This window comes from Simochromis diagramma, unplaced genomic scaffold (assembly GCF_900408965.1).
Source record: "Simochromis diagramma unplaced genomic scaffold, fSimDia1.1 OVJJ01000695.1, whole genome shotgun sequence".
Classification (NCBI taxonomy): domain Eukaryota; kingdom Metazoa; phylum Chordata; class Actinopteri; order Cichliformes; family Cichlidae; genus Simochromis; species Simochromis diagramma.
This window is the reverse complement of record NW_024387488.1, coordinates 95,008-110,885: the sequence shown is the minus strand read 5'-3', so window position 1 is coordinate 110,885 and position 15,878 is coordinate 95,008. Positions and strand designations below refer to the sequence as shown.

Here is a 15,878-nt window from a genome sequence, read left to right as displayed (position 1 = left end):
CGCTCTCGCTCTGCAGGCCTACTTGTTGTTCCTAGAGTATTTAAAAGTAGAATGGGAGGCAGAGGTTTCTTCCTGTTAAAAGGGAGTTTGTCCTTCCCACTGTCGCCAAAGTGCTTGCACATAGGGGGTCATATGATTGTTGGGTTTTTCTCTGTATCTATGGAGCGCCTTGAGGCGACTTTTGTTGTGATTTGGTGCTATATAAATAAAATTGAATTGAATTGAAATTGAATTGATAGTTGGAACTATTATCTGACTGTCTGGGGAATGGAGTGATTTGTTACATGTGAAAAATATGTTTCAACTGGATTTTAATTACTATGTGTTAATCGGAAGTAAGCCAAATATAAAGTAAAAAGTAAATCAATAGTATACTTGTAAGTTTAGTATTGTGTTAGAGTAGAGTATATTTTAAGTATACTCTTATAGACTGGAAAGGACATTATGCTAGTACAGTTATAGTGAGCAAAAAGTACATCTAAAAGTTAATTTCAAGTATACTTCTATATACTAAAACGGGGGCCATTGTAGTCCCAAGAAGCATTTGTAGTATACTTACTAGGTAAAGTATACTTAGACTGATTTCCTTTCTATATGTTACATTTAGAGTAATGTTTAAAAGTTACTGCATTTAGCAGGGTGTAGCTTTTTCTCTTCTTATTCTTTCTTATACTGGAACTTCATTTTATTTTTTATAAGGTGGTACTTTTAAGACACCTCTGCTTAACTCCAGTGAACTAACCAGAAATCCCGGAATATGCTCTGGTGGTCATTTTACACAAGTTCAGGTGTCACATCCATGAAACCTACACCACTAACCAGCATCAGTCCTACAACTTCACTCTCAAATTTAATAAATTCTGGGACAAGCAGAAACTGTATTTTTAGCGGTGCATTTTGTGGCAGGACCGACTGCTATTAAATGCTCTCCTATAGAAATAATTCCCTTGTAGCACCACTTCGTCTCGGTTCAGAAGAGATGTCCTGGATATACATGATAATGTAACACGGGTGTTTTTGTTTGTTCATGTTTAGCGCGTTGGGTTGTGTTTTTAAAGCGAATGTTACGTTTTTAAAGCGTTTTATGCGACAGGTGTGTGTAGCACTTGTTACACATCTCAATGGGAGAGCCATAGTCGACACCACACCTTTACCTGACGCACAACGTGACGTATGGCGCACACTTTCAAAACAACAATGGCGGATAGAAGATATTGATCGAGGCGGTTAATGCTCCTTTCGCTGGTTGCCAACCACCATTAAATAACAACAAGAAGAAAATATTGATCTGCTTTTCTTAGTCGTGCGTGTTTAAGACGCGATTCAGACTCAAACAAAGCTGCAAAGCAGGAGAACAACATGACCATCAACTATTCTGTGCCACAGTCCCAGTTTGCTGCAGCACATAGAGATGAGATGGTGGAAGAACAACAGAGACAATTTACGGACCGTTAAGATGTGCAACTTAGAAGCAGTCAGAGGTAACTGGATGGAGTTCAATCAGGTCAAATGCCCAGTTGGTTGGATTATATCTGAAGATCGTATGCTATTCGTGCTAACTCTGCTAGACTCCAAATTTCTCATCCAATTAATGCGGGAGTATCTCAAAGTAAATGAAACATCTAAACTTAACACTTTTCCCCTAAGACTGACTGACATGGGAAACATTGAAGTTGAATTGGAATCAGCGAATCAGTCTGAAGGTAAGTGTTTTTTCACTTATTCCAGAGAAGTCAGAAATGTGTTCTCATTACTGTTTGGTTTGATTTTTCAGCTACCGTGCCAGGTTATTTTCCAATCAAATGCTAAGACAAAATGTCCCCAAACGGTAAAAAAATATATTTTGAAATATATTTCAAAATATACAAAAATTGGCCAAAAAATATATGCGCTAAAATACATTTCAAAATATATTTATATATGCGCATACTCTGCTCCGCTCATTAACCTTTACACTTTCACACAACCTACAGATCTAGAACGAAGACGCTGCATTTTTTGAATAATCTCTGGTGAGCATAGATTTCATAGAAAAAACATATTATATTGTTTTAAGTACCTTTTTTTAATTTAATCCTGTGACTGTTAGGTGTGGCTGTGTGCAGACAGGAATAGGACCCAAGGTGCAGACTCCGAAGACAGAACTTAAACCAAAACAGCTTTAATGCTGAACTCAAACATAACATAGCTGGGAAAAAGGTCAAAAAATAAACTAACACCGGCGGATTGACAAAACACACAGCAAAATAAACGGTAGATCGCGACACAGACACCAAGAAACACAGGGCTTAAATACACAGAGGGAGCAATCAGGGAATGGGTAACAGGAGGGAAACACAGCTGGGGCAAATCAGGCCTAACGAGACAAGGGGGAAGCAAAACCAGACACATTAACATCAGACATGGACTTTCAAAGTAAAACAGGAAACATAACACAGACTCACGGGCAGGCACTATAACAAAGGGAACAGAGACGTGGGAACAGGGCAGACACAAACACAGACTGAACACGGGGATATAGGAACTTAAGATACACATAGACACGAACTAGACAAGGGGATGCAGGTGATAGGGGAGACAGAGCAACTAAAGAAGACAGAGACCTAAGCCATAAGATAGAACTCAAAGAAACCAAAAACTAGACAGTATAAATAATATAAACTCAAAAACCCTGGGTCAACGACCCAGGCATCCTAACAGTACCCCCCCCCTTAAGGGCTGGCTTCCAGACAGCCCAAACCAAAACATCAAAACAGAAAAAACAAACAAAAACAACCCAACCAGGGTGGGCGGCAGGGGAAACAGGATGGAGGGCTCGAAACAAACCAAACAAGGAGCCAGAAACAAAAAAAAAAAAAAAAAAAAAGAACAAACAACGGAGCCTGGAAAGCAACAGAACAAAACACAGGAACAAAGTCCAAAACAACAGCACCAAGGCCCAGGCATAGTCCAAAAGCAAACAAACAAAAGAGCTCACAAAAGGCGCAGAGGCCCAGGCAATAGTCTCAAAAAAAGTTCAGGGGGGCCGGCCCGGAGGCTAACGGCACAACAGTCCAAACCCGGGCAGGTCAGGGGGGCGGCCCGGAGGCTGACGGTCCAAGAGCCCAGAAAACAGGTCAGGAGGCCGGCCGGGCGGGAGGCACCGACGGCGACCGAGCAGATCAGGAGGCCGGCCGGGCGGGAGGCACCGACGGCGACGTAGTTCAGGGGGCCGTCCATGACGGCAATGACGTCCAGTCATCGGCCGGACAGGACGTGCAGGACGAGCAGGACGTGCAGGACGAGCAGGCCGGACAGGGCGAGCAGGCCGGACAGGAACAGACAGCATGGAGACCTCAGGAGCAGACGAAGCTGAACACTCGGAGGCTGGACCAGGCGGAGCTTCAGAGGCTGAATCCGGACCAGACAGTGGAGCCGGTGGTGGCTGAACGGCCTCGCCAGAACCATCAGCAGACACTGGGACGTGCTGGCTGGGTCCTCCCGGACCCCCAGCTGACGAGGCCGGTGGCTGAACGGGCCCCTCGGACCCTCCAGCGGAGACAGGTGGCTGAACGGGCCCCTCGGACCCTCCAGCGGAGACAGGTGGCTGAACGGGCCCCTCGGACCCTCCAGCGGAGACAGGAGGCTGAACGGGCCCCTCGGACCCTCCAGCGGAGACAGGAGGCTGAACGGGCCCCTCGGACCCTCCAGCGGAGACAGGAGGCTGAACTGGCCCCTCGGACCCTCCAGCGGAAACAGGAGGCTGAACTGGCCCCTCGGATCCTCCAGCAGGAAGAGACGGCTGAAGCGATTCCTCGGACCCTCCAGCGGAAACAGGAGGCTGAACTGGCCCCTCGGATCCTCCAGCAGGAAGAGACGGCTGAAGCGATTCCTCGGACCCTCCAGCGGAAACAGGAGGCTGAACTGGCCCTTCGGATCCTCCAGCAGGAAGAGAAGGCTGAAGCGGTTCCTCGGACCCCCCAGCAGAGACAGGTGACTGAGCAAACAACTGAGGCGGAAACTGAGCAGGTGACTGAGCAGATAGGTGAGCTAATGTCTGAGCTATGGAGAGAAGTCTAATATGTATCGACTGTTGTAAAGATGGTAGTAATGGCGGGTGAGGTGGTGGATGAGCACTAAGCTGAGCTATGTCTTCAGAGCCTACGGAAAACTGCTGGATGGGCTCACCCGAGCCTCCAGCGAGGACAGAAACCGGCGCAGTGGCCTGCTGGGCAGTAGCCGCTCCCACCCGCGGAATAGACACGGGCGCAGAGACTAGCGGAGCCTCAGCTGGCCTGGAAACTGGAGCAGGGACAAACTGGGCCCTAGCCCCCCTCACCTGAGGAACTGATACAGGTGCAGGAGATGGCTGGACCACAGTTGCCCTGGGCGAAGTAGCACCGGAAGGCAAAGGAGCAGGCTCACTGAAAACTGGCTCATGTGGAGTTTGGAAAGTGTAGTCCTTTTGACTCACCACCGGAGGTTGCTCAAACGTGTCCATATGACGGCGACGTGAGCGCCGTTTCCTTCTGGCAGAGGTAGCTGGCGGCGTGAGCAACTGAGCCTCCGGTGCACAGAATGGTGACGCTGAGGCCGGAGCGTGAGTGCCTGAAGCCACGCGGAGGACTCCCAACTGAAACGGCCGCATCTTGCGTGCTAGCGGAGCAACAGGTGGAGACTTCTGGCAGCTCCGGGGACCGCCGAGAGCCAGCCGAGTGCCATGGAAAATGCGCCCGACGTCAGGGGTGAGCCATGGCTTCCAGCGGAGTTCCTCCTCCAGCTGGGCAAAGGCTGCTCGGCGTCGCTCCTGGAGTTCAAAGTCTGCTGGGTCCATAGTATGGTCGCGATCTTCTGTTAGGTGTGGCTGTGTGCAGACAGGAATAGGACCCAAGGTGCAGACTCCGGAGACACAACTTAAACCAAAACAGCTTTAATGCTGAACTCAAACATAACATAACTGGGGAAAAAGGTCAAAAAATAAACTAACACCAGCGGATTGACAAAACACACAGCAAAATAAACGGTAGATCGCGACACAGACACCAAGAAACACAGGGCTTAAATACACAGAGGGAGCAATCAGGGAATGGGTAACAGGAGGGAAACACAGCTGGGGCAAATCAGGCCTAACGAGACAAGGGGGAAGCAAAACCAGACACATTAACATCAGACATGGACTTTCAAAGTAAAACAGGAAACATAACACAGACTCACGGGCAGGCACTATAACAAAGGGAACAGAGACGTGGGAACAGGGCAGACACAAACACAGACTGAACACGGGGATATAGGAACTTAAGATACACATAGACACGAACTAGACAAGGGGATGCAGGTGATAGGGGAGACAGAGCAACTAAAGAAGACAGAGACCTAAGCCATAAGATAGAACTCAAAGAAACCAAAAACTAGACAGTATAAATAATATAAACTCAAAAACCCTGGGTCAACGACCCAGGCATCCTAACAGTGACGTACAAAGACGGACGTTTTTGGGACTTTACGTTTAAGTTTTTAAAGTTTTTGTTAAGGTCTCCATTGCGTGTGCAGACGCTCGCGGAAGAAGACGCTGCAATTTTGCGAACTCCCTGGAAAACTGCTCGGTAAGCATATATTTCACAGTAACATGCTACATTTATTTTATATGTTGCAGTTTCTGTTTTACAATCCTCGATGTTTTCTTCAATGTGATTTTAATGTCATCAACAGGTCACGTGTGAGTCAAAATGAGCGAGCCTCCTGAAAGGGTTTCGTATAAACGTTATCTAACTGATCCTGAAGAGGAAATTCCTTCAAGAACCAAACGGAGATGGGCACAAAAAGAAAGGTGTGTTGGTAATGTAATATCCCTCACTCTTTAACATTAACGAATGCCATAGGGCCGCACAATCAATTAATCTAGTGGCAATCACTAAGGATGCCACAATTATGTAATCGTTCAAAGTGGCAAATAATCGTCCACTGCATGCTTAAGATGTTTGTTTGTTTTTTATCAAGAATAAACAAAGCCAAAGTGTAATAGACATTTGGGGCTTAATACTCCAGAATAGTATTGAAGGATTTTCAATTAGTGTTTTCAGCTTATGTTCTTGTAAAAATAGGACATGCAGTTGCTTAAAACAATGGTATAAACATCATTCTAAGTAAATTTTATAAAATGTAATTAATAACCACAATGAAAATTGTAAGGAAAAAAATGATCTTTATAAATTACCATACCATAAGGTACGATAAATGTACTCTGGCTCCCAAATGAATGATCTGGAGTTGGCTCTTTTAAACAGGGAATGTAGCGAGGCTATGTCTAATCTGCTTATTACTGATCAATAAACATCTTTATAAGTGATCACATCTTTATCGTGTTAATAGCAGTTCACTTAGAGTTCAAATATAGCAATAAGCAATTTCTATTTTCTTTATTGTATATTTTCTTTTTCAGAATTAAGGTTGCAGAAGAAGAACTTCAGAATGTTATCAAGGAATGTCAAAAGGTATGCCTTATGATATAATTGGTGGTTCAATTTGCATTTTTGTAAATTCATAAATGAACAGTTCAACCAAAAATGTAAATTCTCTAATCAATTGCTCACTCTTAAGTTGTTATAAACCTGTATGAATTCTTTTGAACAAAATAATGTTGATAACCAAACAGTTGCTGGTCCCCATTGACATAGTATGGACATAGTATGAAATAACAACACTATGGAAGTCAGTAGGGACAAGAAACTGGTTATCAACATTCTTGAAAATATCTTCTTTTGTGTTCAACAGAACAAAGAAACAGGTTTAGAACAACTTGAGGGTGATGATTACCAAAATAACATTTTATTCCTTTTATCTTATCATCCATTTTATCTTATCTCTTAGCATAAAATACCTCAGTTATACCAAATAATAAATGCTTGATTCATATTAATATTAATAAATGATCTTATTGGTCTCTTTTTAAGGTTAGTGTTGGAACACAAACATTTTGGGTTAACTGTAATGAAAACGCTTTTAATGCATAAACCTAAATTAAATTTATTCTGAATATTGGACTATAGATTTGTCGAAATAAGTACACAATAGTTAGTTGAATTTTCAAGTCAAGAAATGAAATCAAAAAGATCATTACATTTCTAGACATTATTTTTTAAAGAATATTCATGAATTAGTGCATTGAACAAGAAAAAATAAAACAAGTAATCATTGTTCTAATTATGATTTTACGGTAATTTCTACTTTCCACTGCAATCATATATTCTTACAGAATTTATCATGAAAGAAAGCACTAAGCATTCATTTTGACAGCCTAAGCACACTTAAATTTTGGCAAGACTGAATGGACATGTCAAATAGTGCACAATTAGTGAATGAGACCAATTTCAAATGTCTGCTGTAATGTTAAAAAAAGAGATGCATAAATACAGTAGAGAGAAGACGGTTACAGGGCAGATCTCACCGATATAGACATAAATGCGTCTATGAGTCCACTAGGTTAATGCTCTTACACTGAAGATTTGTTTACAGGACCCATAATTCTCTCTCTCGCTTCTCTTTTCAAGGAAATCCCAGACACCCTTCCAGAAGACAGAACTGATGATGACTAATGATGAAGAGTGCACTGCAGGTCCTGTTCAGATAGAGGTCCCAGTGGACTCAGGTCAAACTAAAGAGCAAAATCAACTACTACTTCTGGCACTTAAGCTCAAACACAGTTTGACCAATGACTGTCTTGAAGATATCATGAAAATCCTTAATGTTGTTGGTGGCAGTGATGCAGCATGCAGGACAAAATATTCATTTTACAAAGCTTTTGATGATACAAAAGACATCATGAAACTCTGTTATGTGTGTGAACAGTGTAGTAATATAATGTCAGCTGAACTGGACCAAGTTCATTGTGTTCAATGCAACAGCACCTATGACAAAGCAAGTAGGTTTACCAATAACTTTTTCATATACCTCTCCTTGGAAGATCAACTCAAAAATCTCTTGAGAATGCCAGGAATTACAGATGAATTAATAGGAAGGCAAACAGAAACATCTACTTCTCTCAGTGACATTTGTGATGGTTTTTTGTATCAGAAAGCTTTAAGTGGTTCAGAAACGGCCCTTCAAACCCTCAGCTTAACATTTAGCTGTGATGGTGTGCCAGTTTTTAAAAAGTCTCCTTGTAGTATTTGGCCCCTTTTTTGCACCATTAATGAATTGCCATTGAAAACAAGACAGGATAATGTACTCCTTTGTGCACTATGGTTTGGGGATGAGAAGCCTCACATGAGAAGTTTCTTAAAACCTTTCATTGATGAGTGTGTGGACCTACAGGACAGTGGTTTCACATGGGAAGATGACAAAGGTGTTTCTGTCAATACAAAAGTAATCCCTCTAATTCTAATGAGTGACTCAGTTGCCAGACCTCTGATCCAAAATTTTAAACAGTTTAATGGTGAATATGGATGCTCCTACTGCCTTCATGAAGGAAAGGTAGTTGAAAAAGGCAGAGGATTCACTCGTGTATATCCTTTTCAGAAGGACATTCAGCTCCACAATCAGGAACAAACTAATGAATTTGTAGAAGCTGCGCTACAGTCTGGTAAAGCTGTTATGGGTGTTAAAGGGCCACGTATGTTGTGTAGACTTCCCAGTTTTGATATTATCGAAGGGTCTGTCCCAGACTATATGCATTCAGTACTTCTGGGTGTTGCAAGAACTGTAACAGGGCTGTGGTTAAACAGTGAAAACCATGAAAAGCACTGGTATATAGGTAGGTCTACAAAACTGTTCGATGAAATGCTTTTAAAGATTAAACCGCCATGTAATGTACCTCGTGTGCCAAGGTCTGTCACATTGAGGAAATTTTGGAAAGCCCATGAGTGGTATATGTGGCTCTTTTATTATAGCTTACCTGTACTAAAAGGTGTATTGCCAGAACCACTACTGAATCACTGGTCTAAACTAGTCAAGGGAGTATCCCTTCTGTTGGGCGAAAATATAACTAGAGAGCAGATTACTGAGTCTGAGGCACTTCTAACAGATTTTGTGAAAGACATGGAGGTATTCTATGGGGAAGCTAATCTGTCTTATAATGTCCATCTTTGCCTCCATTTACCAAGGAGTGTAGTTAACTGGGGGCCTTTGTGGGCTCATTCCGCCTTTGTGTTTGAGTCTTACAATGCTAAACTACTAGACATGATCAAAAGCACTCAAGGGGTTGTGCTACAGATTGTAAAAATGTTCTGGCTACAGAAGGCCTTACCATTTTATGGCCAGACTTTACTGAAAGATGCCTCAAATGAATGCAAGGAGATATTTGAATCTCTAACAAGACCTAAACAGTTAAAAGATGTAACTCGCACACATGGTATCACTGCACTTAATCATCCTAAAGTGCGATTAATTAGGAGGGATGACTATATGGCACTGAGATCGTTATGGGGTACAAAGGAGCAGAGTAAAGTACTTTCAACGAATCATTACAAATGGCGAGGTGTTTCACTCAGAAGATTACAGTCGTGTACTCAAACGTAATTCATTCACTGTTATGTTGAATGATGATGATCAAAATTTCTTTAACATTAAACAATTTGTAATATGTCAAAATGAAAGTGGAGAGACGTGTTATGCCATTGGACGATTCTATGAACGAGCAAAGCATAGTCTCTGTGCCTCAAATCCAAGTTATTTTGAACCAGTATCAAAACGTCTTGGGCATCTGACAGGTATTCTTGCTGCAGAGATCAAATGCAAATGTCTGATCATTCACACTGAAAAACTAAAAGTCAATTACATTTTTAGAAGCATTAATCAGTGTGAATTCCTTAAATAAGGTTAAACACGAGAAAACATGATTTTCTGCCATGTGGTATTTTTCTGAAGTGATTTTAAACCAGTTCATTAAAAAAACATACATAATTAAACATTAAATGGCAAAACGTCAGATATACATTACATTAAGTCATTAAGTGCCACAACTTAGACATTCACATTACTCACACTCTCATTACACATACATATAGGATCTTGGGGGTGGGCACGATACACGGAGTCCAAATTACTATCAGGAAAGAGCCAAATTACCTCACCCCTGGCGTCGTTGCCCACCCCTCAATTTTGAATACACGTAGACATTGAGGGCTATCAGGAGGGACTATGTGCTTACCTGCTGCTGTCTGGCAGGTAGCTCCATGCCCTCCTGGGTTTTAAATGCACCTTAGAACACACATGCATCAACACTACAATGAGCGGGTGGAGGGAGGTTTGGAGTCTTCTCTCACCCCCATTCTCTGCGGCCTGCTGGAGCGGGGGGGCTAGGAGGAGGAGTTGGCCGTCCGACTGCGGTCTGGAGTGTGGGGCCTCCCTGCTGCTGCGGAGTCGGGGCGGTCTGCCTCTCCCCACCGCAGGGAAAAGGGTAACACCACCTGGGTCTGGGTGCAGTTCCCCCCTCCAAGGGCAAGGGTACCTAGACCCGGTTCGTAGAGTACGCTTGGGGAGTGTGATCGTGTGTACAGCGTCTCTTCATGTCTGTCTCCACGTTGGTTGAGTGTGGAGTAAGTGCATATGAGAGCATGAGGGTGGGAATGGATGTTTGTATCTGTGTGTGCCTGTATGTCTGTGTCTATATGTCAGGTTGGGTATCAGACGCCACCTCTCTGGGGACATCTCAGGCCCTCCAAGGTATGGAGGCCTATCTCCCCCCACCACCACTTCCCCTGCCAGTGGCAGACGCCCTCAGACATCGGTGCGTTGGTGGTTCTTTGTGTCTGGGGATGGGCGTCCGGGTACACACCGGCTCACTCCTTGGCGGCCGCTTATCAGGGCCTGGAGCCTGGGGCTCGCTCGGGCCACTTCGGAGGTGGGGTGCCAGCTGTGCCTCAGTCACTCAGGCACAGCTGGCTGCCGGCGGAGCTCACGGGCGCGTCACTGCAACTCCCCCTGGCTTCTGCTCCGCGGCTGCTGAGTGAGCCCTCATCTGGGAGTCTCCTCAGCTCTTACTGGGACAGTGGCGCAGCTGCCCCTCTGTTGGTCTTCCTTGGTCTCTTGTGTTCTGGGGGCCTCTGGATGTCTAGAGTTTTGATCTCCTCCATACCTGCTTCATACCCTGGAGGATGGGGCTGTGGCCCCCCCACACTCCCTAGCAGATCGTTACATGGAGAAACCTTTGGAATGCAAGCATGCTGATCCACACAGGTATGCACACAGGTGTACACACGGGTGTTCACAGACGCGGACTACAGCTTTCTTGGCTGCTGCCTCAAAGCACATTGTGCGCTGTCTATCTTGCGTCCTGCACAGTATCGTTTATTATTTAGTATCTACTGATATCTACTGCTAGCTAGTTTATTGTGATGGTGCTGTTTTTTTTAATTTTGTTGCTCTTTGTTGTTTGCTTTCTCTTCTGTTTTTTTTTCTCCATACAGGTGACCCAGGTGTTTTGTTGTTTTTTTTTTTTTTTTTTTTTTTCTTCCCCCCCTTCTCACCGTCTCTTCTCCCCTTTGGTTTTCTTTCTCTCCCTCTCTTTCTTTCATTCTTTCTCCCTGTCCTATCCCCCAGTCATGTCTGTCCCGTTTGTAGCAACTGAAAATAAAATAAATTCATAATTATAATAAAGGTCAATCAAATGGACCAATATGGCAAGGCCATGATGATCCACTTGGTAAAATAAATCCGCTTGGCATCTTTCTTGGCCTTAAGACAACAATTCTGATGGCTAAAGATCCAAACGGGACACAAAAAAAAAAAAGTCATTAAGTGCTATATTATATTGCATCATTAAAGGAACACTCCCTCAGAGTTAATACGTTGAGTCTGACCATTTTGGAATCCATACAGTTGATTTGTATGGTGATAACACTTTTAACATAGCTTAGCATACATCATTGAATCCAAAGGGACCGTGAGCATCGCGTTGAAAAATGACCAAAGACTTAATGGTCAAACTCAACTTTTTAACTCTGAGGGAGATGGAGAATGAGCCTATTTCCAAAAAAAGTGGACTGTTTCTTTAAGTACTATATTGTATATATTGTCAAAAACTAAAGTGTACATAGCAGTTGTTGTATTTTGTGTACTGTATCAATGACTATTAATTTCAAAGTCAAGTGAATGCTAATATTGTCTAATGTGAAATACTGTAAGAAAATGAATAAATAACCTAATTCTTGCTAGACCTTAGACTCTGTTTTGTTTGAATCCAACTGTGTTTGCAGATGTGATTAGATGCAGATGTTGTTACTTTTATTATTATTATTGCACTAAATACATTTTAACCTCCTAAGACCCGAACTCTTCCACGACATGCATTTTTAATTTCTCTTTGATATTTGGGCATATTGGGACCCGATGAATGTAAAAACAAAGAATTACCAGATTTTTTTTAAACTTATTTTTGTTTTTAAGAAAAATAAGAGCCACATATGAGGATATTTGTTTAAAATTTTGATAGAACAGTAGTAGTATAATGTCCTCGGAAGTGGATATCAGGCCCTTGTAGAGCAAAATTGAGTATTTTGGTTTAAATAACCTAAAATGTGATGTCCACATACAGTGGGGCAAAAAAGTATTTAGTCAGCCACCGATTGTGCAAGTTCCCCCACTTAAAATGATGACAGAGGTCAGTAATTTGCACCAGAGGTACACTTCAACTGTGAGAGACAGAATGTGAAAAAAAAATCCATGAATTCACATGGTAGGAGTTGTAAAGAATTTATTCGTAAATTAGGGTGGAAAATAAGTATTTGGTCACCTCAAACAAGGAAAATCTCTGGCTCTCACAGACCTGTAACGCCTTCTGTAAGAAGCTTTTCTGTCCCCCACTCGTTACCTGTATGAATGGCACCTGTTTGAACTCATCATCTGTATAAAAGACACCTGTCCAAAGCCTCAAACAGTCAGACTCCGAACTCCGCCATGGCCAAGACCAAAGAGCTTTCGAAGGACACCAGGAAAAGTATTGTAGACCTGCACCAGACTGGGAAGAGTGAATCTACAATAGGCAAGCAGCTTGGTGTGAAAAAATCAACTGTGGGAGCAATCATCAGAAAATGGAAGACATACAAGACCACTGATAATCTCCCTCGATCTGGGGCTCCACGCAAGATCTCATCCCGTGGGGTCAAAATGATCATGAGAACAGGTGAGCAAAGATCCCAGAACCACACGGGGGGACCTGGTGAATGACCTGCAGAGAGCTGGGACCAAAGTAACAAAGGTCACCATCAGTAACACACTACAACGGCAGGGAATCAAATCCCGCAGTGCCAGACGTGTTCCGCTGCTGAAGCCAGTGCATGTCCAGGCCCGTCTGAAGTTTGCCAGAGAGCACATGGATGATACAGCAGAGGATTGGGAGAATGTCATGTGGTCAGATGAAACCAAAGTAGAACTTTTTGGTATAAACTCAACTCGTCAGTGTTTGGAGGACGAAGAATACTGAGTTGCATCCCAAGAACACCATACCTACTGTGAAGCATGGGGATGGAAACATCATGCTATGGGGCTGTTTTTCTGCCAAGGGGACAGGACGACTGATCCGTGTTAAGGACAGAATGAATGGGGCCATGTATCGTGAGATTTTGAGCCAAAACCTCCTTCCATCAGTGAGAACTTTGAAGATGAAACGAGGCTGGGTCTTCCAACATGACAATGATCCAAAACACACCGCCTGGGCAACAAAGGAGTGGCTCCGTAAGAAGCATTTGAAAGTCCTGGAGTGGCCTAGCCAGTCTCCAGACCTCAACCCCATAGAAAATCTGTGGCGGGAGTTGAAAGTCCAGTGTTGCTCGGCGACAGCCCCAAAACATCACTGCTCTCGAGAAGATCTGCATGGAGGAATGGGCCAAAATACCAGCTACTGTGTGTGCAAACCTGGTAAAGACCTATAGTAAACGTTTGACCTCTGTTATTGCCATCAAAGGTTATGTTACAAAGTATTGAGTTGTATTTTTGTTATTGACCAAATACTTATTTTCCACCCTGATTTACGAATAAATTCTTTACAACTCCTACCATGTGGATTCATGGATTTTTTTTTCACATTCTGTCTCTCACAGTTGAAGTGTACCTCTGGTGCAAATTACTGACCTCTGTCATCATTTTAGGTGGGGAAACTTGCACAATCGGTGGCTGACTAAATACTTTTTTGCCCCACTGTATGTGGACGCCAGGTCCTAGGAGGTTAAATAAGGGATACTTTGAAATATATTCTACAGAAAGGTTGGAAATGTATTTTCTTGAACGCAAATATCTTTTGAAATGTATTTTGGTTTGAAAGAAATATATTTTCAATTTCAAAAATATATTTTTTTGGAGCATCACAAATACAAAATATATTTACCACATATTTGAAATATATTTTGGCCAGGAAAAATGTAGTTTTTTACTGTATGGGACAAACAGCAAATATTGTCAAAAAAAGTAAGAAATCTGTGGGGGTGCTTTGATTTATTTTGGGGTTATTTATTTATTTATTTTGCTTCAGCACCCCCCAAAAATGGGCTAAAATCGCCCCTGCTGTGAGCTAACTGTGACCACGAAACGCGCTGTGCAGCAGTCACTGCTCTTTACTTAAATCCATCACAGTGCAGCAAACTAACCTGTTTATCCTGCACTGACCTGTGAGTGACAACAGTTAGCCTGCCTGTCGTTCTCATCTTTCTCCATCTCTGAGTGAAGCTAGCGCTCTTTCTTTTCTCTCCCTGTGAAATCCAGCAGCTGCACTTTAGCTGCAACACACTGTGAGACAAACTGCACACAGTTTGTGTGTTTGTTGATGTTTGTAGAGCTGAAAGAAACGTTACATTTGAAATGACCTGACACTTAAAAATGTCACTCCCTTTATGCTCGCTCCTCCTCAGTAGGGCTAGCTAGATGCTGAAGTACTGCAACTTAGGTACACCTGCAGTGGCTCTGGTGTTTTGGCAAAAACATAATAACAACAATAACACTTTTAATCCCTGACTTTGGCACACGTCATCTCTTTTTATGTGACATTCCCTGGTGATTAATAAATGAACAGGAGTGCCAATCATGTGTTTCTGTTCAGGCTCAGATCAGTTTGGAGGCTCATAGTGACAAAAGAGTAACTCAAACCAAATGTGTTAAAACAAAAGTAACTTGTCGGTTTTAAAAAGGTAAGGAGTAGAAAGTATAGATATTTTGTTTAAAATCTAGTCAGGGGGAAAAAGTACTCAAGTAAAGTACAGATACCTGAAAATTGTATTTAAGTACAGTATGGAAGTACTTTAACTTTGTTACTTCCCAACTCTGACAGATAATAAACATGCTGTCTACAGCTTCTCTACACCACGTTTTTAGTATGTGAGATACATGACAGAGTGATTAGATGACCGAAGGGTCTGAAGTAACATGGTCATCTCATCAGTAAGTCTTGTCATCGCTCCTTTAAGATTCAGAAGGTGGGATTCAGGTGCTGCAACGCTACGGCTCCTGCAGAGGAGAAAAGGCACGTTTACCAATAGTGTTGTAAAAGGGAAACATAGAACAAGATCAAAGCATTAGGTATGAAGAGAAAACCAACAACATGGCCATCTCCTGTCTAATATGTTCTCAGATCAAAAACAAGAGGTGACAAAAGGTTGCAGAGAGAGCTGCACCCTTCATATACTGTCATGTGATCTCAAGCTTGAAAAGAATATGAAGGTTTTGTTCATTTTCAGCAGAGACAGATCTCACACAGGCTCTTCTTCAGTTGCATATTTTACCCATTTTTTCTTAGATTTTATTTTACTGGATTCCAGACAAGTCAAATCCTTTGGTCTTGGATATTATCATTAATACAAGCATCAGCTCTGTCATGGTTTCCTGGTCTTCCTGGTCCAACATATAATTCCTATCTTTTCCCCACTCACTCTAGCTGTGTCCCAAAACGTCGGCTGCATCCTCCTGAGGACGCATTT

At 42.8% G+C, this 15,878-nt stretch overlaps 1 protein-coding gene across 1 annotated transcript in view; it reads left to right on the top strand.

Moving 5' to 3' along the window:
* The first annotated feature begins 5,469 nt into the window (after positions 1 to 5,469).
* The window catches only part of LOC120724556, a 28,801-nt gene continuing 18,392 nt past the window's right edge, over positions 5,470 to 15,878 (top strand). The window contains exons 1-3 of the mRNA XM_040016808.1: positions 5,470 to 5,806; positions 6,419 to 6,470; positions 7,527 to 9,415. Coding sequence (XP_039872742.1) covers positions 6,448 to 6,470; positions 7,527 to 9,415 — 1,912 coding nt within the window. The 5' untranslated portion in view covers positions 5,470 to 5,806; positions 6,419 to 6,447. The remainder of the gene's footprint in view (positions 5,807 to 6,418; positions 6,471 to 7,526; positions 9,416 to 15,878) is intronic.